This window comes from Cyprinodon variegatus, unplaced genomic scaffold (genome assembly GCF_000732505.1).
Source record: "Cyprinodon variegatus isolate N-32 unplaced genomic scaffold, C_variegatus-1.0 Scaffold287, whole genome shotgun sequence".
NCBI classification, from domain to species: domain Eukaryota; kingdom Metazoa; phylum Chordata; class Actinopteri; order Cyprinodontiformes; family Cyprinodontidae; genus Cyprinodon; species Cyprinodon variegatus.
This window is the reverse complement of record NW_015150740.1, coordinates 460,739-482,239: the sequence shown is the minus strand read 5'-3', so window position 1 is coordinate 482,239 and position 21,501 is coordinate 460,739. Positions and strand designations below refer to the sequence as shown.

The 21,501-nt window shown below is 38.6% G+C and overlaps 2 protein-coding genes across 2 annotated transcripts in view; one reads left to right on the top strand and one right to left on the bottom strand.

Annotated features, from left to right (window-relative positions):
• Nucleotides 1–1,002: 1,002 nt before the first annotated feature.
• tcfl5 (transcription factor-like 5 (basic helix-loop-helix)) lies at nt 1,003–7,332 on the top strand. Its single transcript, XM_015383570.1, has 6 exons — nt 1,003–2,224; nt 2,329–2,488; nt 2,574–2,727; nt 2,821–3,007; nt 4,874–5,015; nt 7,169–7,332. Exons 1-6 carry the CDS (start codon nt 1,659–1,661, stop codon nt 7,292–7,294), a joined length of 1,335 nt encoding a protein of 444 aa, XP_015239056.1. The 5' UTR covers nt 1,003–1,658; the 3' UTR covers nt 7,295–7,332.
• Nucleotides 7,333–7,819: 487 nt separating this feature from the next.
• The window catches only part of col9a3 (collagen, type IX, alpha 3), a 17,572-nt gene continuing 3,890 nt past the window's right edge, over nt 7,820–21,501 (bottom strand). Inside the window, exons 4-32 of the mRNA XM_015383569.1 lie at nt 21,313–21,384; nt 21,102–21,155; nt 18,724–18,759; nt 18,398–18,421; nt 18,222–18,275; nt 16,857–16,910; nt 16,686–16,727; nt 16,527–16,583; nt 16,390–16,443; nt 16,249–16,302; nt 16,076–16,129; nt 15,927–15,980; nt 15,750–15,803; nt 14,651–14,704; nt 14,520–14,573; nt 14,395–14,448; nt 14,145–14,189; nt 14,010–14,063; nt 13,843–13,896; nt 13,235–13,288; nt 13,066–13,137; nt 12,606–12,641; nt 12,442–12,486; nt 11,041–11,073; nt 10,296–10,442; nt 10,151–10,205; nt 9,883–10,065; nt 8,893–8,970; nt 7,820–8,808 (exon numbers count right to left, since the gene is read on the bottom strand). Coding sequence (XP_015239055.1) covers nt 8,624–8,808; nt 8,893–8,970; nt 9,883–10,065; nt 10,151–10,205; nt 10,296–10,442; nt 11,041–11,073; nt 12,442–12,486; nt 12,606–12,641; nt 13,066–13,137; nt 13,235–13,288; nt 13,843–13,896; nt 14,010–14,063; nt 14,145–14,189; nt 14,395–14,448; nt 14,520–14,573; nt 14,651–14,704; nt 15,750–15,803; nt 15,927–15,980; nt 16,076–16,129; nt 16,249–16,302; nt 16,390–16,443; nt 16,527–16,583; nt 16,686–16,727; nt 16,857–16,910; nt 18,222–18,275; nt 18,398–18,421; nt 18,724–18,759; nt 21,102–21,155; nt 21,313–21,384 — 1,866 coding nt within the window. The 3' untranslated portion in view covers nt 7,820–8,623. The remainder of the gene's footprint in view (nt 8,809–8,892; nt 8,971–9,882; nt 10,066–10,150; nt 10,206–10,295; nt 10,443–11,040; nt 11,074–12,441; nt 12,487–12,605; nt 12,642–13,065; nt 13,138–13,234; nt 13,289–13,842; nt 13,897–14,009; nt 14,064–14,144; nt 14,190–14,394; nt 14,449–14,519; nt 14,574–14,650; nt 14,705–15,749; nt 15,804–15,926; nt 15,981–16,075; nt 16,130–16,248; nt 16,303–16,389; nt 16,444–16,526; nt 16,584–16,685; nt 16,728–16,856; nt 16,911–18,221; nt 18,276–18,397; nt 18,422–18,723; nt 18,760–21,101; nt 21,156–21,312; nt 21,385–21,501) is intronic.

Here is a 21,501-nt window from a genome sequence, read left to right as displayed (position 1 = left end):
TTGTCACTATCAAATATGTTGATTTGATAGGGACAAGTATGTTTCATGAATCATGTCACACACTACAACATTTTAGCTAAGGCTAATTCTCAATGCCAGTTCCCAGTTACATATATATATATAATCTAATCAACCGAGACTTTCACGACCCCCTGCAGTACCTCCGTGGCCCCCTAGGGGTCGCGAACCTCCTGTTGAAGACCTCCGGGTTACACCGTTGAAAAACGTCGAACAACCATCCGTTCAGAAGTTAACTTTCAGGTAAAAAGACATAGCTGAACGAGCCATTAAAATAACATTTTAGTTGTACCTTTTTTATATATTCCCCAGTAAATATATAAATGATTATAACATCTTTTATGTCGCATATTTGGTTCGCTGCTTTGTTTAAATATGCTAATATAGAGTTTACCAGCTAGCTGCTATTATAACTCATTTAAATGCTAAAGAAATCAAAATACTTATTTTGATATGAAATCAGCGAGTGAAAAAAAGATCTGATTAATATATTTATTCAAGCAATAAGTTAAAGATAGAAGTTTTCTACTCTTTAGGCCTTCTGTATATGCTATTGTAAAACAATATATTAGTGCTTTGTTAATGCTGTTTATCCCTACATTTGTATAAATCACTAAAACAGTGAAACTTTTACTGAATTGATTATCTATATGCTTAATTTATTGTTAATAACAATGAACTACATGTTAAAAATATTTTATAGCCTAACTTTTATGTTTGCCCACTTTATTTAATGTTATCCCAAACTCTAATGTGTTCTTGCAGGTTTTTGTAAGACAAACACAAAATATCAACAAGTTGGAAGGAAAAGGGTGGTTTAAAAAGGTTTTCTACACAGAAATTCAAAAGGATTAGTGTGTATTTGTACGCACCTCTCTTCAATTCTTTGTAGAGCCCCATTTAGACCCTTTTTTCTTTATGATGAATATTATTCTAGTTTAAGTTGACTTTGTTTTGCCTGTTCTTTGCAAGATAACTTAGGTTAGAGAGATGAGGTTTCAGGGGTTTTGCCACATGTTGGCCAAAAGCCACATGTTTGAGAACATCTGTATGCGATTGACATTAATCTGTGTCACCTTGGAGATAGTCTACAACTGCCTGTAAGAGTTGCCCTGCGATAGATTATCCCACCTGAGCTGTGGGCCCCTGCGGTTCCTCCAGAGTTACTATGAGCCTTCTATGTGCTTCTAACTTGGACTCTCCTCGCCTGACCTCTGTTTAGGCTTTAGCGGTCAGACCATGCTACCTTTTTAAGTGATGGATGCGATATAGTACACTGATGTGTTCTTTGTTCTGTATGATGCTATTTACAGAGCAGCTAAGATTAGACTATATACAGGTTCTCTCCTCTGACTAATTTTGGGACTTCTGAAGGCAAGTTTTAATTTGGAAAACCAGAGTAAGGGACGTTTATTCCAAATTAACTTAAAAAAACTGCATCATTTCACTTCTACTTTACATCCAAGTACTATTTTGTTTATGTGTTGTGTGAAACATCAATGAAAAACCTCAAGAGTGATATGTTTTATGGAATTTGCTCTACATGTTTGTTTCAGTATTCTATGCAAAGATATGGCACCATATGTGTTGTTAAATAAATTGTATTTCTCTTAATGTAATTTCCATCTCCAGGGGGAGGTATGTCATCCATGCACCCAGTTTACGAAACTCCCAATGCCTCGTCCACATCAAGCGATCACACCCCTGACTTCCTTGGTTTGATTTGGAGCCCGGGTGCATGCGGTCGGAGTCAGACGACGGGCTTAGAGTTTGATCTGACAAGGATGTCAGATGTTGAATTCTCAAACCCTCAGAACTTCATCCAAGCACAATTGGAGCCCGGGCTCTCAGTCAGCCCTAATGCTAGTCCTCTCCCAGCTGCAGTGCCAGTTCAAAATGCAGAATGCTCTACAGGGCTTTCCCCTAACACGTTTAGTGAAGCTATTGACTTGTCAACTTCAACCTTAAACAATGACCACAGTCTAATGATATCAGGGGAGAAGACTCCCTTGCACTACGGTGAGGTTCCAAGCTTTGTGCTGGCCAGAATCAGAAGTGAAGAAAGCCCATTGAAGTCGACTGTTAAGGAAGAAGTGTTTTCCAAAAACCGATCCATTTCAGCGAGGGTGTGTCTGGAGAAGAGATTCAACAGTATGTGTGCTGACACCACAGTGCAGCAGGAGAGTCACCCTGCAGTTCTCAGCAAGTTAGTTGCACTAATATAATGTATTATTTTTATTATGCATAACATTGTTCTAATATTTTCTTTTGCACACTGTGTAAAAACATTTATTCTTATGCTCTCTTCAGTCTTTTGACTGTATTTCAGCAGACATCAGAAACTCAAGAGGCCTTCGCACATCCGCAAACACAAAAGTGGGTACAAGCTGAGCGAGCAAATCCTTTCAAGGTATCCAGCTCTCACATCGGAGGGGTTTTTGACCCGATAACCAATGTCTTCAGTCAGGTGGTATGGAAGATAATCTCATCATTTATTTTCATCCATTTTGGCATCTTGTTTAACCTGATATTTCAATTTTCTCTTTTTCCTGGAGGTTGTTGTAGAAATGGCTGAACCCAGCAACCCTCAGGGTTTGATGATGTCCCCAAGTTTGTCATTTAACCATCATCCAGTGACCTCTGTAACAAAACCATTATATACTGATAGCTGCAGCCCTAAAGAAGAGAAAGAATGGGTCATCGCTGAAAGTAAAAATCACTAACTTAATTATTAAGTCAACCCATTTGTCTGTTATGCTACACAGGATTTTTCTAAGTTTGTTTGATCGCTGGTTTACACAGAGGATGTTGCGCCGCTTGAGGTCAGCAGATGGCATTGCAACAGTGTTTACGCAGAGCCCTACAAAGCTACTAAAACTGCTTCAGCCCCAGGCAGAGTGTCCAGGAGGGACGGCCGCAGAAGAGCTCAGTCTAGTATATCAGAGACCCAACGCAGGGAGAGACACAACCGCAGTGAGAGGGAGCGCAGGTGAGACATTTTAGCCTGTCTTTATGACAGCAACCCTCCGGTTGAAGGGTATACTACTTTATCGGATGTCCAATAACAAATATATTTATTGTTTTGATATAAACTATGTTTTTTTTTTTTTTTTACTGGGGGTGTTTATTCTTCGTATAATCGGCGTATTTTTTTAAGCTTTTCCTAATTTAGCTTTTAAAATTCCACAATTGCATGTAATCTTGTGTTTGTCTACCCGTGTATTTCCTTTTAAGCCTGCTTAAACATTTAATCCACATGTAAAAGGCCAGTTTTTAGCAGCTTTTTACCAAACCATTACTTATTCTCAAGTATTTTTGATAATGAAAATTCCTTTATTTAAATTGTTAAATTCTGGACATCACTGCATCTGAAAACAAAGGTAAATGGAGGCATCGCCACCCTGTAGCCCTCCACCCTTTCTACATAAAACATCTGTTACTTTATGTTAGATCTAATAGACATACCTTCTCTATTATGCCAGAACTTAATCCCTATCCTTTAAATATTAAAATATTCCTTGCAGACAAGAACATTTTTTTTATTTTATTTAATTCTGCTAGTTCTAAGATATCTTTTTAGTAATTAAAACAGGCTTACTTTCCCATCCATTCCCAACCATATTGGTTTCAATAAATCCACATTTTCCTCTTAGTCCACGGCTGCAACCTTTACCATGACGATCATTAACCTCCCTGTCAGGTGGGCACCTTATTACTCAGACTCCACCTGATATGCTGGATATATTATCAGCAAGAAAAGCATAAATTTGTGATTGAAAACTGTTCATTTCTTCTTCACACTGGAGAGTTTCCAAAAAGTAAAAAAAAAAAACAATCCACAGGACTTTGTTTCCAAGTTTAGAGACGTTTCGCTTCCCATCCAGGAAGCTTTTTCAATTCAAAATATCAGAAATAGTGTTGACTTTGAGGCTTTATAGAGCGGACCAAAAGCTAAGCCTTGTTTTGGCTAAGAAAACATTCAAATTGAACCGGACGAACGGGTCCCTTAGGAATGGGCAGGTGCTTGGTTTCTTTGATGGTCTGCAATATCCGATACTGGTCTATTTCTCTGAAAGGGGGAATTGTTGAGGCGAGATGTTCTGGTCTCTCTATGGGGGTGGGAGTTGCGACCAAAACATGTAGCCTGATCACCAAGGCCAACAATTGGAATGACTATGACCTGGATGACTGAAAATCTTCACCAGCATACACTGAGACTTGGTTCAAATTTCGTGTTGTTTTTTATTTTTCTTATCATATAAACAGAAGAAAAAAAAGCAACATTGGCTAAAAGAATTGAGCCCCAAAATCTTGGCAGCCCATATCGGGGATCATCTTGACTGGTGTCAGATTGTTGCCATCGGCCTTAAAAAAAAAAAAAAAAAAACTGTATCGGTTGATCATTGATTGCAATGAATAGATGAACTAAATTTATTGGACTTATCTTTAATTACATAAATATATGGCTGTGAGCAAACCAGGCTAAACTGCCACATGTTCCTGTCCATTTTTCCTTTCACTGCAGTGATGTTTCCAGTTTAAGAGAAATGCTTTATGGAGATTTAAATTGTATTACTGCATAAGTTAAAACTAACAATAAACAATATTTAACCATAGTGATAAAAGGCTTATAGAAATGTCGTTTTAAATGATCCAATTGTCTTATTTGTTTTTCTAGAGTAAAACAGTTTTGCTAAATAGCAAAGAAATAAGCACTTTTTTTTTTCCAGATTTGATGAATAATTAAAAGATGAAGTTTAGTATCTTGTGAGATATGGGACATGATTGATTAGTGTGTGAGACAGAACATAGTTGGATTTACTGGGGATACTGTAAAATGTCTGCTTCTATGTAGGAAACGGATCCGATTGTGCTGTGATGAGCTGAACACAATGGTGCCGTTCTGTTTGCCTGGAACTGATAAAGTCACCACTCTTCAGTGGACCGCTGCTTTCCTGAGATACATCAATAAAACATATGGAGACACCTTCAAGAAGGTAAGTCTATGTATAATATAGACTTCTAAAGTAATTTATTGGGCCTTTTTTTTTTTTTTTTACAGTATGTCATTATTTATGTTTTCAGGTGATCGCTTTTATTGTAAATAACAGCCATCTTCTTGGAGTTAAATATGATGTGTGCACAATGAAGTTTTTTCTTGAGGTATTATTTTATTATTTTACAGCTACGGTGTTCAAACTCTGTCTAATAATATCAAACCACAATAGTAAGGTACATAGCGGGTACACAACAATTGATCCTCAGATTTATTCAGCAACTAAATGAAAATGAAGATATTCCCATCTCATTTGTTACCTTTCATCTCATGATAACAACACAACATTTTACAAATAGGGGCTGCATGGAGGTCCAGGTTGTACCACTGTTGCCTTGCAGAAAGAAGATCCTGGGTTTGAACCTTGACCTAGGGTCCCTTTGACATGGAGTTTGCATGTTGTCCTCGTTCATGTGTGGGTTCTCTCCTGGTACTCCGGCTTCCTCTCACAGTCCAAAAACCTTCCCTGTGCTGTACTGACCACCTGTCCAGTGTGTACTCTGCATTTTACCCACAGACTACTAGAGATAGGCACCAGCCCCTCCATAGAGAAGTGGTAGAAGATGGATGGACATCTAAATATATTATTGACATTTTCTTCTACTTTTAATAAAAGTAATGAGGCTTTCCAGTAATGGAGTCTATCAGCTTCTTGATAATTGAAGATCAACCATTTGAGTAGCAGCTGCTACGGCCTAATGGACACTGTATGGAGGGGTCTGCTGTTTTTCTTCCAATAAAGAAGGTTCTCAGCAGGGTTTAGTTCAGCTGAGTAAGAGGTTCATGCTATAAATCTTTTGTCTTTGAGGCTTTTATTGGCTGCTATTGAACTTTGTTGGATATAACATTTTTCTATTTGAAGTTGCAAACTTTTTCCTGCTCCACTGCTTGAGTAAAACCTCTTCTAATAACTGGGTGTAAGTTTGGGAGTTGATTTAGAGCCAGTCTTTAATTAAAAGAGCTCTAACTAGTTGTTCTCTGATACTAGCCCAAACCAGTACTCCACCTCCACCTTGCTGGCGTCTGTTACCTGTCGTCGATCCAGTTGTGGTCCCTTCCATCTGGTTCATCATGGGTCTCTCTTCTGTTACATCCATAAAACTTAAAAAAAATGATGTATATCTTGGCCCAGTCTTAATGTTTCACACCTGTCCTTATGAACAATCAATCACTTGAAAAGACGATCTTAACACAAACATATAGAGCCATCGTTCTTTTTCCTAAAAATTGGTTCACATGTTAGAACATGCAAAAGAATTTTTTTCTTTAGCAAGGTTTGAGGGAAACTTCAGGAATAGCAACACAATTTGGGATGTGCTTATCTTGGCAAGATGTGCCACCAGTGCAGAGCCCACTCTTTATTGGCAGCAGGTGACAGCAGCTGTTACAATATTCCCTTTAAACACACAGGGCAAGAAGAAACCACTGCTAAAACGGCGTCCAGATTTACAAGAATTGGCACCAGAAAACTTTATTTATTTTAGATGAATCCTTCCAGTAGTTTGTGTTGCTTGCAGGATCATTTTGTCCAAAGAATCATAGATGTGATGCTGTCATGTGTTCTGTGTGCATCCAACAGTGAAGCATCCTGATACACTCCTGGTGTGATGCTGCCACTTATCTAGTGAAAGACTGCCACTCTGGGTCTCTGAGCAAGACCCTTAATCCCACACTGCTCCTTGGGCGCCCCACGATGGCAGCCCACTGCTCCCCAAGGGGATGGGCTAAATGCAGAGGCAGATTTCTCCAATGTGAGATCAATAAAGTTCAATTAAAAGATAGTTGGTATATATTGGAGTTTCAAAGAGCACCATGTGACAAGACCCAAGTTACAATGAAATATATTTAAATTGCAAAGTCATTCTGAATCAAAAGGTTGGATGTAAAACAGAACTTATAAATTAAAGAAGAAAACCTACACCGTATTTATATTTCCCTATTAATTATACGCATTTCAAAAAAAAAAAAAAAGCCTCCTTCAGAAATAAATAAAAAAAAAATACTGGAAAACGTACACCATAAAACCTTTATGCTTAACTGCTAAACTTTTTCTGTAAAATATTCTATCTTAAATGAACTTTTTCTCTTTTGCAGGAGTTTCAGAATGTCATCATTAATGAGAAAGAAATGCTTTTAAAGTTCAGCAACTCTTCAGGTCAACAGCCATCCAGCCCAAAGGCCAGCGAGACATGGAGGATTTCTCTAGCAGATGAGCAGTGATCTAATTCATCCATCTCTGTTCCACACTTAGTGCATCTTAAATTGAATTAGTAAACTGAAAGGTTGATGTTTAATGTGACGGAAAAGATTATTTTCGTATTTAACTCTAAATAGATGCAAGGTCTACTTTTTGTTAACAGAGGACAGGTTTCCTGCAGTTGCACTATAAATCCACTAGATGTCACTGTAGTTTCAGAATTACTAAAACCATTTGTTTCCCTAAATGGTAACCACATTTCACACAAGGCGGCGCTGTTTTTCTTTGGAAAATGAAAAATATCTGCTGAGAAAAAGGCTGTTTTCCCTCTCATTTAATGTAATTGTCATTTTAATACATATTTCAAATGTTCCATCACATATTTGTTTTAGCAGATGTTCAAGCTGAATGTGTTTAGGCTTTCTAGCCTCTATTTATTCTAGTCTGTTAATATATTTAATGAGCTGTGATAACTTGAAATATAAAATTTTTAGATATATTTTGGTTTTTTAGATTGTATGTTTCTTGATATGTAGAAAAGAGTAATGTTTTACTGAAAAGTGGCTTTATTTGTTCTTACAACATGTCGCTGTAGCATCTTACTGTACATACAACAGTCACCCACAATAATAAATAGTATTTAAAGTAATGTGTATTTAATAGTTACAGCACCGGTGTTACACAGTGGATGTGGTCATTGCAGACTGAGAAAGAAAACCAAAGAAATTTAAAGGTTCCTAATTTTTTTATGAATTACACATATTATTTATGCATTCAAATGTTTTAAACTGTTTAAGATTATTTTAGCTTTAGTCAATTAACTTCTCTTTACAAGTAATATTTAAAAAAATTAAAGCAGTAAAAAAAAAAAAAGAAAAAGAAATGCACATAAGTCGTTTTTCATTATTCTACAAAATTTCGGGGCAGCTGGGACAGAGCATTTTCAGCCCCTGCACCTTTGTCCATATTTTACACGGCCAGTTTGTATATTGAGGAAACACAGCAGAGACGGTCACAGCTGCTGTGTGACACATTGATGATAACAGAAACAAATGGAGCATGCCTGTTGTGTTTGGGAAACATTGGAACAATACAGTTGTTCTCTTGTACTTTTCAATGCCTGATCCGCTTTACTTCAAGATGTTACCTGTTACTTTTTTTTATCCTTTGGGGGGTTTTGGTGTTCCTGTCGCTCTTGGGAAGTTTCTCCATTCACACTTGTAGATGTTATTCCTCCTTTGAGATACACGTGTTAAAATAAAGAGGACTTGTAAACGTTCTGTGGTGTCATTCCTCTCATGTTAACACATCCCCTCCTAAAAGCGGCGTAGTCAGGCTGCAGGAAGTCATCCTTAATTGTTTTTGGGGTTTGTGGATTTCTCCGCCGGTGACGCTCCCTGGCAGGCTGATGTATCACAGATCCCAGGAGGACCCTGATGCCCTGTCCGACCCGTCCTGCCAGGTTCGCCGGGCTCACCTGGATCTCCTGGAGATCCATCACGGCCATCTTTGGCAAATCCAGGTACTCCAGGAAGACCTGTTGATGTTGAGAAAGGATTTTCAAGATTAGATGAATTTGAGAAGCAGTTATCCATGAGAGGATTGAAAATGGCTGCCTTACCTTGGTATCCTTGATCTCCTGGAGGTCCATCAATAGCTTTACCAACTGGTCCTTTATCACCTGCCTCACCAACATCACCTGTCATTAAAAAAAAACAAAAACATGTACAGTATTAGTCTTTTTGTGAGTTTGCTGTCAAGAACTCCAAACAGCAAGCCATGTTTTCTGTACACAAACTTATATCACTTATTTCTAATATATAAAAACTCCCTGCATTGTCCTGTTGAAGCACTATGTTAATGTTCTGTAGACATGAGGTGCAATTGAATTATTTGGAAGTAGACCTCTCTCTTCAGCCAATTCAGTGCCATACTACAGCGCCAGTGGCAAAAAAAAAAAAAAACACTCAGTCTGATACAACCACCAAACTGTCACTCTCTGCTTGAAAATCAACACTTTTGTTCTCAATAAAGCTTTCTGTTTCTGAGAGGATAAAGCAAAACATACTTAAAATCCTTCCATGCATAGAAAGCAAAGGTTATTTTGCTGGTGACAATTTCAAACCTTAAAACTGCTGACTGTTAAACATGGTGGAGGCTGCATCATTTTAAAGGTCTGTTATGTTTTTTTTCAGCGTCACCTCAACTACTTTGACACAAGTTGCCAATAACTGAATAGTGACATCACTACGGCCATCCTGACCCCACAGGTGTCCCCTTAAGGTGTGGCAGCACTTTGTTGATCAGTTCGTTAACATCAGGCATCCCCAAAGTCGGTCCTCGAGGGCCGCAGTCCTGCAGGGTTTAGAGGTTTCTTTGCTTTAGCACAGCTGATGCTGATGATTGCAGTTCAGCAAAAGCCTGTTAATCAACTATTATAAATCAGATGTTCTGGAGCAGGGAAACCTCTAAAACCTGCAGGACAACAGCCGTCGAGGACCGACTTTGGGGATGCCTGGTTTATATCTTTCCCATCATTGGGTTGTCTTTAAATGTATCTCTAATAATGGTAATACTTGGATGAAACTGAAATCATTTTGCGGGTGTTTACCTCTGGGACCTGGATCTCCCAGTTCTCCTGGCAGGCCTCTGTATCCTGGTGGTCCACGGGTTCCTGGATGTCCGACAGAACCAGCAACCCCTGGCTTTCCTGGAAGACCCGCAGGGCCAGGGCGGCCCACCATTCCAGGTGCCAGGGGTCTCCGCAGGTTGGCAGCAAGCTGTGCAATCTGACCTACATGATAGTGAACGCCACAAAGTGAGATTTTCTATGTCTAATGTCAATGTGTGGATTGCGAATGGAAACCCAGATCTCTCACCATCAATCATGGAACCACACAGCTCTCTGATGTGCTGCTCACTTGCAAATTTCCCCTAAAACACAGGAAGCCATGTATGAAACATAACCGCTGTCAGATAAAAGTAGACATCTATGATAAAAATAAAATAAAAAATCTCACTCACAGGTACACCTGTCTTTCCTGCAATTCCTGGCGCGCCCTGCTCCCCTTGGAAACCCATCGGTCCTGGCTTTCCTGGTGGTCCCCTTGCCCCAATCTCTCCTTGTGGACCTGTCACACCTTTTGGCCCAAGTTCCCCTCTCTTTCCTGGCTACAATTAGCAATAATTACCAGTTTAATTGCTCAGTATGCTTTGCAGAAACAAATAATCTTTTATGCAATCCCCGAAAAACCTCACTGATATTTAATCGCTTTCTAAACACCGCCGAAAAAAACAAACCGGGCCTGTTGAGACAATGCGGGGGTGGGTTCATATGGACTCCTTTTGCCTGATAATTACTCCAAAGAGCACAGCAAACAGTAAGTGAGACTAAGAGAGTGAGGCTCATCAGCGCTGTGTTACTAATTACACAAATTGTGCTGCAGCTTAGTGTGACTTGTCTTTCCCTCATGGCGATAGCAGCAAACAGGCCAATAAAGCTAAAGCTGTAGTGCCTATCTCTAAATAATCCTATTAATCCTGGAATGTGCACTTTCACATGTGCACAAAAACTGCTCAGGGTGAGACGCCATTTTGAATGTTTGGAGAAGGAACAGACGCATAGGGAGTTTGGAGCAAACTCGGACTGCTAATTACACCCACACAGCATCTGAGGCTTGTTTGGCAGACACAGGCTGTATTTGGACTGATGCTTTGAAGGGTGAGATTTTGTACATGTAGGACAGAGAAAATAGATCAAGTAGCTTACCTCTCCTTTTTGTCCAACTGGCCCAAACGGACCCTGGAAATAAAGACATTCTTTAGCCATCCAAGCGTTTGGCCTCAGGGTCAGGCTAACAGTATATTAGGTAGTCATCACATAGTATTTCATTAATGCAATTCAGAGAAAGAATCAATATAGATATACATCATTACACATACTGCTGTTGGATAACTGCTAAAAGATAATTAGAACCAAATATTAGGTTTCTCACTAGAATATTACTTCAGCAACAATAAATTAGCTATAAAATCAGAACTATAATTCCAGTTAAAATAATTAGAAAATGTACAAATACTTGGTTTTGCCTCCTTTTGTATTGATTACTGCACTGAATAGTGGCTAGTTAGCCTGCTTCACTGCTGATGATTTAATGTTATAAGAGTCTTTGCTCATCTGCATAGTTGTGTCTGTCAATCTTCTACAGATTCCTCCAAAGGGTTAAGGTCAGGGGAGTTTCTGAGCATCAACCACAAAACTATCACTGAACAGGTATTGGTTCCTCTGATTGTGTGAGCATGTAGTAAGTCCTGCTCTATAAAGGAAATCTGTGGCTCTATTAAAGTCAGATGAGGGAAGCAGAAGGTACTCTGGGTGGAAAAGGGACTTTGGACTTCATGAAACATGGTGGACCAGCATCAGTAGATGACATGGCTCCAAAAATGATCACTGAATAGGACAATGTTACAACCTGACTCATATTAGTACCTTTTTCCACCTAAGAAATATCTGATATTTCTGGTCCAGGAGATGCATACAGCAGTGCAGTGCATGTCTATGATGCTATGTTTCCTATTGAAGCACTGACTCATGCCACAGAAATAATAAAGAGTTATTTATTTTCTAGAAAATTCAGCAAGATACCATTTTTGTATTTTCTTAATGAGGATAAAAAATAAAAAATAAACTACCTCTAAAGAGTCAATCCCCCATCCATTTTGAGGGTCAGCCAACCCAATCTGTCCAGTCTAAATGATGGCCAAGGATTTATATAGGCGGCATATTTGTCAGTGTGCAGCTAATCCTGTGAGCATTACCACAGCACAGAGGTCTGAAGATACCAGAACTTTCTCGTTTTGTTCCTTTTGTCTTGGAGCAGCTCCCTTGAGTTCTTTGAGCTTTACCTATTAATGTCCCATCTTCCATCTTTCCTTTCTTTGAAGTTACATTTAGTTTACAAAATGCCTATTTAGTTCATCAGACCAGTGCGCAATTCCTCAAATACATTTTAATAAAATGTAAAGAGACTTGTTTAATTTTTGAAAACCAAAGTGATCGGATGCGTTACTGAAAGAGTTGAGTAGTATTGCTCCTGCAGAGTTTTGCTGTAATATGCAACAGATTCATCCTGAACTGGAGTCAATTGAAGGATTAGGACAAAATACTTACAGGTTCTCCGTTCTCTCCTGGTAAACCATCACTTCCTGCCACGCCCTAGAGAACGTGACAAAATTAGAATTTGTTGGATAAATGTCTAAAATTGTTTGCTCTAAAAGAACATCTTAATTAATGCTGAATAGCTGGAGATAACCTCTGAAAGGTAAATGTCTTACCATGTCTCCCTTTTCTCCAGAAGCTCCAACTGGACCCTAAAGATGTAGTGAAACGGAGGGAGTCAATATAAAGAGACATGCAGAGGACTTGTTGCTCTGAGAGTGGGAGGGGGGGGCTGGTTTAGGGGAACCTGGAGTGACATAAAGGACGGCTTTGTTCTGTCCTCAGGTTCTGAACAGGAGGCCACCTTGTCTCTCTGTGTGTGTTTTCTTCTGACTGAAGCCTGAATTTGAACTGAGGATGGATGTCCTGGTTATGATCTCAAACATCTATGCAGGGTCAGTATCGGCATTGTTTCCATCTTTTTAACATTTCCTCAAAGGAACAGCAAACCGTTTGATTGTTAACCAAACAGAACCTCTAGGGATGTTGCGCTGAGCTTGTTTAAACTTCTTTTTTTCTCCTTCTGAAGTGTAGAAATCTAAGGCTCAGGTTGACACTTTTCTTGTAGGAACTCACTCTGTCTCCAAACTCTCCACGGAGTCCTGTTGGCCCTGGAAGTCCTGGGTCGCCCAAGGCTCCTTTGACTCCCTGCAGCAGATTTCAAACATACAAGTTAAGAAACCTAAATCTAAAAATATGGATGCTAAAAAAAAAACACTTTACAATTAGATTTCATCCCACTGACCTGGAAGCCTTTTACTCCCTGAGGCCCCGAACCGCCTGCTGGTCCAATACCTCCCTGTTAGAATGAGACATAAGCAGTGACTCTACTAGACTATTAATGAGGCTATTTTGATTCAGAGAACAGGAAATAAATGAACTAATGACATCATTCTTCAATATTTGTTATGCAGCACAGCATGTTATAATAATAATAATTCTTTTCTGTTTTATTTGGGTTCCTCTAGAATCTGATTTGAGACAAACTAAGCCTTCTGCGCTGGGACTACATTTATTTCTCTATTATTAATTAACTCATGTAAGCCTCTGAAGGGTTACTTGTATTGCTTTTGCGTCATTTAAATAGCTAGAGAAGCCGACTGTTTATTACTATGCTATCTCAGATTAATTTAGCAGTGCACTGCTGTTTATTATTGTCTTCTGGTATTGAGGCTCTTTATTACTTCCATTATTTTTAGTTACCAAGCAATCAGACATGCAAACCAATCTCACAATTGTCCTGTGACTTGACACAGGGATGGCTTAATTCACCCTTTTGTAAATGTGCTTCAAGGTTCAGTAATTATGACTAGTAAGCAGTTTTCTCAGTTAACATCGAGAGTATTAACTTACTGCCACTCCTCTGGGACCTGCTCTCCCCCTGTTTCCTGGCACGCCAATTTCACCCTGAAGAGAACAGGTTGTAGACAAGCCAGAAGATCTTAGATTGTGCAACTAGATGTTATGTGACTATGCAGAGTGGTTGATGTCCCTCCAAAACAATCCCATCAGATACATACAGGAATACCTGGCTCTCCAGAAGGTCCTTGCTCCCCAGCCTTCCCTGCATCACCCTGGTATAGAAAGAAGTGCGGATAAACAGCTGATATTGGTGCCTCTTTATTTATGGACTGTTTTCATGTCAAAATACTCACAACTTGTCCTTTTGATCCCTTTTCTCCAGCTTTTCCAGGTAAACCCTAAAAAAAAGGAGACAATGTCTTGAACTTTTTCATTTTTTACTCACAAGCATTGATAAGCACACTGGTCCACAGAAATACACAAAAAGACGTAATGCAACATATTTGGAGTGTATCCAGAGGTAGTAAGGTTTAGAAAAACACGCTCTCCGGGGGATTCTGAAGACATCACAGAATTAGACTAAAAGATTTGTTAGGTACTTACAGGGAGTCCATTTGGTCCTTTCTCTCCAGCTACTCCATGGCGTCCAGGATCACCCTGTGGGCAGAAAGAAAATCCCCCTGAAGTCTCAGCAACGGTTTATCCCAGAAGGAAGAAGTCGAGCTCACCTTCTCACCATCCAACCCTGGTGTTCCATCTTTCCCATCTCTTCCAGGCATACCCTGTCAGAGTTATCAGATATAACTCTCATTGTCCTGAATGTACATTACACATTCATGTTCTTTGAATATCAACTTACAGGCTCCCCTTTGGGTCCTGCCCCGCCTGTGGCTCCTTTGGGACCAATTTTACCCTGGTCAAAGATAAAATTATTAACAAGGAGAACTGCATCTTCTACACAACTTTTCTGGATAAATGTTGATCTGTTGTAAAAGCTGAAGTAAAGCAGAAGCTGTTGTTGAAGAGCTTAAAATGAATTCTAAATATTTGTGGAGAACAATTTGGTTGAAAATGAGCAGAACATGCATATTGATAGGAAAATCTGAAGTATTGGACAGATTTAAATCTGAGGAGAAGAGCTTTGGATACTTTATCACAAGACTTCAGAATAAATGTATTACTTTAGTCTAAAACTGAAATAATGTGTCCAATAAAAGCCTTTCAAGCTTGGTAATATTGGATAACAGGAACGGCAAAATGTCATTAGAAACATTTCAGCAGAATTATTATTACCGGTAGTAGAAATTACCCAGTGATAGAAGTGCATAATGCCAACGTGAACTAGCTCTCATGAGATAAGAAAAATTTATTTTAGAAATGTAATTAAGAAAATGTATCTGTATATGAAATCTTTAAATAAGTCTATGGACAAGTGGAAGAGATTCCCCTACCTCTGTGCCTTGAGGCTCCTATTCCCTAAGTCAGTGGTTTTATAATCGCAATTTGTGAAGGAGGACACAATTTCCTATATTTTTATGGATTCAATCATAGCTATAGTTGTGTTAAATGGGATAAAGGTGTTGCATGTAGAATATGCTTGCAAAAATCCTGGAAAGCAAGAGGATGGCTAAGAAGAGAATAAATTCAGTGTCATTAGGCAAGAAAACCTTGAAAAAACTGAAACAATGTAAAGACATTAAAAGGTTGAAGTATTTTGGGATATTCTAGTGTCCTGTAACATGTTTGAAATATTAAATTAGTTTTTAGCTGAACTTGATAGTGAATTATACCCAAGAATACTTTAAAAGTGTGAAAGTTATAAACAACCAAAATAAAGACCTGAAGTTTTGATGTGTGGACGGTTTAAGCAGCACAGATAAAATAAATTATCTCAATATGTTCAATGTTTTAAAGCAATGTCTCATATTTATGAAAATAAAAACAAATTTTTGACTCACAATCTCTCCTTTAGGTCCTTTAAATCCCTGCGGTCCTTTTTCTCCGACATCACCCTGCAGACATCAGATGAAACACACCCAGCTATTCATTGATGGGACCAGCCGTCCATTTTCACTGTGGACTAACAAAAAACACGATAACAGTTAAAAACAGGAAACAAACAAGGAGTGACTCACTGGCTTTCCAATGATTCCAGGTTGGCCAGGCTTGCCTCTGAAACCTGGGAAGCCCTGCAGACAAACAGATGATACTTAAGTCAGATAGAGCTTCCAGACCTGATTGGTTTTCTACAGGGGCTGACAATGAAAGACAGGATTCTGCTTACTCTGTCCCCTGCAGGTCCCATTGGGCCTTGTAGACCTCTCAGACCACGCGGGCCCTGAAAGACATCATGAGATCGCCGTGTAAACACAGAAAACATGCTTTGTAGATTAGGTAGCTGATCAAATTTGCTGTTCTTTCAAAAAAAAAAAGACATGTCCTCCTCCTGGATTTCACCTGCAGACCAACAGTTCCTGGAATACCCGGTTGTCCTGGTGGACCAGGGTCCCCCTAGAGAAAACATAGGACCCTTAAAGCAACCATCAGATGTGTCTCATTTATAACAGCTGATGTATAAGTCTTGCAAGCTCAGTTCACCTTCTCCCCATTTTTTCCAGGCTCTCCTTTGTCTCCTTTGTGTCCAGTGTGTCCCTGTGAGGTCAAACATGAATAGTTACATGAGAACATGCAGAGCAGCGCTTAAAAAATAGCTAAAAAAATAGAATCCTGTTTACCTTAAATCCTGGCATCCCGGGTGGACCAGGGGGACCAGGAGGGCAGATAGCAGGACACTGCAGAGGACAGAGGCATGATGCTGAGGACTCCACTTTCACTGAGCTTTCAAAACAAATGTTCATTTACAGCTTCTCTGGTGTGCAGTACAGACATCTTACCAGAAGGTCACCAGTAAGATCTTGCAGGGTACCAGGAAGCCCCTGATGGAAGAAAAAAGAAATGCATAAATCACATCTAGTTCATTTCTCAAAGTGTTGTATTATTTGGTTCCCAGTATGCTGCTAATTAAAAGCAGCAGTAGATATAATGTCATTGACATTTCGCCCTACCGGGGGTCCATCAGGTCCAGTTGGTCCTTGAAGTCCTGGAAGACCCTCTGGACCCTAACATATTATAAAGGAACTGGTATTAGGAACATTTTTTAGCAGTTTTAATTAAATAAATAAATACATTTGCTGGATCTATTTCTTTCAGTCAACCAGATGTAATCCTTCACTTTAGTTCAATGCTTAAGGCCCACGTCTACTTGAAGTCTTTTATATAGTTGTAAAGTTAGTAGTTTGATCCGAAAAGTTAGATTTACAGTCTATGAAAAATAATGCAAAATGTTTTGCTATTCTAGATGCATGTTTAGGTTTTTTCTCCTTCTAGAAGGTAAATCTCTAACCAAGTCACCAGTCTTTTGCAGGTTTTCTGCTAAGGTTACTTTGTTTTTAGCTACATCCATTCATCAACTTAGACAGCTTCTCTGTCTCTGTTAGAGAACAGAATCTCCAAAGCATGACGTTGCCAACACCGTGTCACGCAGGGGATGGTTTGTCCAGCATCATAAACCCAAGGATCTGATTTTGGTCTCCTCTGGCCAGATCACTTCCTTCCACCTGTTTGCTGCATCAGTCATGTTTTTATGAATTGATTTGATTATTTTATGTTTTTACAATCAGAAATTATTCACTGTATGAATCTAATGATCAATACTTGTCAATGGTGTCAATGCTTTTCATCTTCTCTGATTAATGCTCTTGTTGTCCATCTCTTGGTTGCGTTGGAGTTTTGCCAGAGTATTTTTATTTCACCATGATGGACTGAACATGCATGATGCATTCAGAGCTTGGAATGATGTGTTAAGACCTCATTGTGGCTCAAACGTCTCCAAAACTTCTACCAGTGACTTGTCTGGTGTGTTTCTTGGTCTTCATTAAGCTTTAAGCTACATATTGACTAAATGTTCTCTAATGATGCCTTCATGGAACAGATGGATTCAAATGAAGACTCTATTAAGCATAAGTGGATTCTCTTTAGGTATTTGGTAAATTCTAATGTTATTTTTTTATTTATTTTTTTTGTCATTTAGGGCCTTCATATTAATATATGTTAGGCTTTCTTTCCTCCTGGTCTCTGTTTATAAAAAAATAAGTAAACCATATTGCCATTTCTATTCTCTTCAAAATCAGGCATTACCTGGTGTTGGTCTACAGAAAAATCTGATTAAAATATACTGAAAACTGTGAATGCAATTTTAAGGGACTATAACACTCACATTTTCCACAATTATACACTGAATCTAGTCCCTGTTTTTTTTTTTTTTTTATTATAGAAAATCCATTTATAGGCTTTAAGAATCCCTAATTATCAGTCATGAACTCCTGACATATGCTTGTATATCCTTAATTATTTATATGAGACAGACTCACTGGTGGTCCCTGGGGTCCTATTCCGCCCGGCAACCCATTGGTTCCAGGTAATCCCTACAAACAAAAGCCGTGATGTATGAATTTACTGAAGGCATCAGAGTGCAACAAAGTGAGACAGACACAAGCTCCCAGGGTGCAAATTAGAAAAAAGTTTTAAATGAAAGAAGTTTACTCACTGGGGCGCCGGGTCTCCCCCTGCCCTACGGAAGACACAGGAAGGCAAATTAGGTCCCACCAAGAACCAAGATTTTACTAATAAAAACAACATCCAGCAAATGGTTTCACCCTGCGAATGTCAGCAGTTCTGTTTGCTATAAATTACATGTCAATTTCAGAGTCTGAAGGGGAAAACGTATCATTTGTTTCCCCATCATCTAGTGGCCTGTTTGTTTGAAGCTGATTTTACAGCGTGAGAACACCCTGTAGTTCAGTAGAGCAGGCACACATATGGCTATAACTATTTGCCAGGTTTGGTGTATGTGTATAGTGTGTGATTGCTTACAGGAGGTCCAGGTGGACCGGGAGGGCCCGCGTCACCCTGTTGGCAGCAACAGAGAATCAAAATCAGTGAACTGAGAGAGTTGCAGATGATTATTAAAAACAGTAAGTGCTCCCCTTAGAAAATGGAGTCATTGCCTGTACAGTACTAGACTATTAATGGGAAGAATCAAGGATTTCAGGTTGTGGCCTGAAGGATGATGAACAATAACTTCATCCAGAGCTCTGTTTTGTTGAATCGCTTTAAAGTCTGGATTGCTTCTCATGTGTATTTGACCCATTACAATATCTTCTATTTCTTCTCATACTTGCATCTTTCAGATCATCATACCTAATTTGAATCCAGACTAAGAGAACCTAAGTGAATACAGAAAGATGTTTTCTTTTATGAAGGAAAAGAAAGCTAACCTGTAATTGTTCCATAAACCTAATAATTGTTGGTTTTACTCTAACAATAGTTCCATCACCATTGAAGGTTTAGTTGGTTGTTCGTCGCAGTCTTGCAGCATCTTGCAGCATCTGAAGAGGCTTCTCCAAACATTTAGTGTTTGAGCCAATCAGAGGTGGACATTGAAAACAGTCCGGCTGCTTATCCCGCATGAATTTACACCTAAAGTCAAAAACTGATTTCATTGTTTTACTTAAAGGTTTTCCAGGTTTAGAAGCAGCAAAGCAGCAACTTTAACCTCATGTTTGACTGTAGTCATGCTGTTTTTTTTTGCTGTGTTCATTTTACACATAATAGGATGCACAACTTCCAAGGGTTCCATATCTGACCAACTGGTCCACAGAATATTTCCCTGAAGGTCTTGTGGATCATCTAAATGTGAAACGGCTCTTTGTTTTTCTTTTTGTCGGCAGTGGTTTGATCTTAAAACAATCCCATCGACGTCTTTATCTTTTTCTCATCATTCAATCCTGAACATTGATGTTAACTGAGGCAAGGCAGGCATGCAGTGCTTTACATGTTGTTCTTGGGTCTTTTGTTACCATCTGGAGGAGCTTTTGATGGATGGCTTTTTTTTCTAATGACCTTTTTAAACCAATGGATGTTAATGATGTTGTTTCTTATCTGTTCTTAAATGTATTTAATGTTTCATGTTGACAGGCAGGTTCTTTTTAAGTGATTTCATTATTCTAGATAAATAATGAACAAAGCTTTCTAGAAAATGTGTTAAATGACAGCTGACTGATCATTTAGGATTGGTTTAGATAACTTAGCAAGGATTGTTATTTCCAGGTAATAAATTAAATCCTAACTTAAATCGTGTTTTTTGTATTTTCTCTTTGTCTAATTAAAATGTCTCAAAGAGTGCTATAAAAACAAACAAACGAAAAAACAGAAATATGTTAGAAAGTAAATAGCTATTAGTAGCAGTGTATGCACAGAAATACAGTCTATAAAGTGTGTAAGAAGTGTCTTAAAGGTTTGAGTTAAAACCATTCAGCTGGCTGGTGTAAGAAAATAGATAAAGTATCCTAGATTAGCACATGGTTGTATTACCTACTGCTATAACAACACAACCCATGTTAATGGGAATAAATATCACAAAACTGATTATAGCCACTTTAACACAGTAAAACTAAGGAATGATGAAGGTGCAAATAGAAGAGTTTTACTTCCTCAGAATGACTCATAAAATGATGCAAACTTCAGTTCTTTCTATGCTTAATTTACTGGTTTTTGATCACTTTCGCTTTCCTTCTATAATTAGGTTTAAGTGCTGAAGGTCTTTTTGTGCTTCATTTAAAACAAAATCTTAAAACTAACATCCACCATTATTAACCGGCTTAAATCTGTGTCACATCTAAATGTTGTTTCACCCTTAATAACTCAGCAGAGCTGCCACAGGTTACTTATCTATGTAATTAGGAAGGGGCTTTAAAGCTGGCTTCCTCATTAAGGTGGCTAATTAACTGGTTAGTCATTTCATATGATTCTCTGTCATTTCATAAATGTGATGTATTATGAAAACTATATGTCTTGTTTAATCTCAGGGTGTGGTCTAAACGATTTAGATTTTATGTGCTATTTTATTGTGTAAAGAGTCCATATTTCGAACAGTTATTTCCCTACCGATGGGAAATGGGGCACATTCCAGGCCAGATTAGGGAGAAGGAGAAAATATACCCTCATCCTGATCCCTCATTAAAATATTCCTAACCAAAAAGTTGAGCCAATTAGACAAATTCATGGTGACAGAGAATATGAACTGTGTGCCTATGAGAGCCTCTAGGTTTAAAAGAACCAGAACAAGCTGCGGGATGTTGATGGATCCTGATGGGAGGTTTGGGATTTTAAAATCTTTAAAATCTTGGACATGCATCTGTCACATTAAGACAGGTTCAGAAGAACAAAAAAACAAAACAAAAACAACTTACTGTTTCCCCTGGGGGTCCGTCTTTGCCGGCAGGACCATCCGGGCCAGTCAAACCCTGGGGATGCATAGCAGCAGCATTACTTCTTCATCTACTGTTTCTTTGAATGATCTGAATAACAAATCTTTTATAACTTTTCTAATCAAGATTCAAATGTTTTAAAACACATTCTAAAAAGATCAAATAGCGTGAGATCTGTGGATTTGAACATTACATCAGCTCCTGGAAGTCCTGGTAGACCGGGTTTTCCTGGTGCTCCTGGTATTCCTGCTTTCCCTTTAGGGCCCTGCAAAGCATCCAGATTTCATAAAACTTTACCCAGTTTAACAAGAGATTTATTTAACAGGTTATATATACATATAAATTGTATATATATATATATATATATATATATATATATATA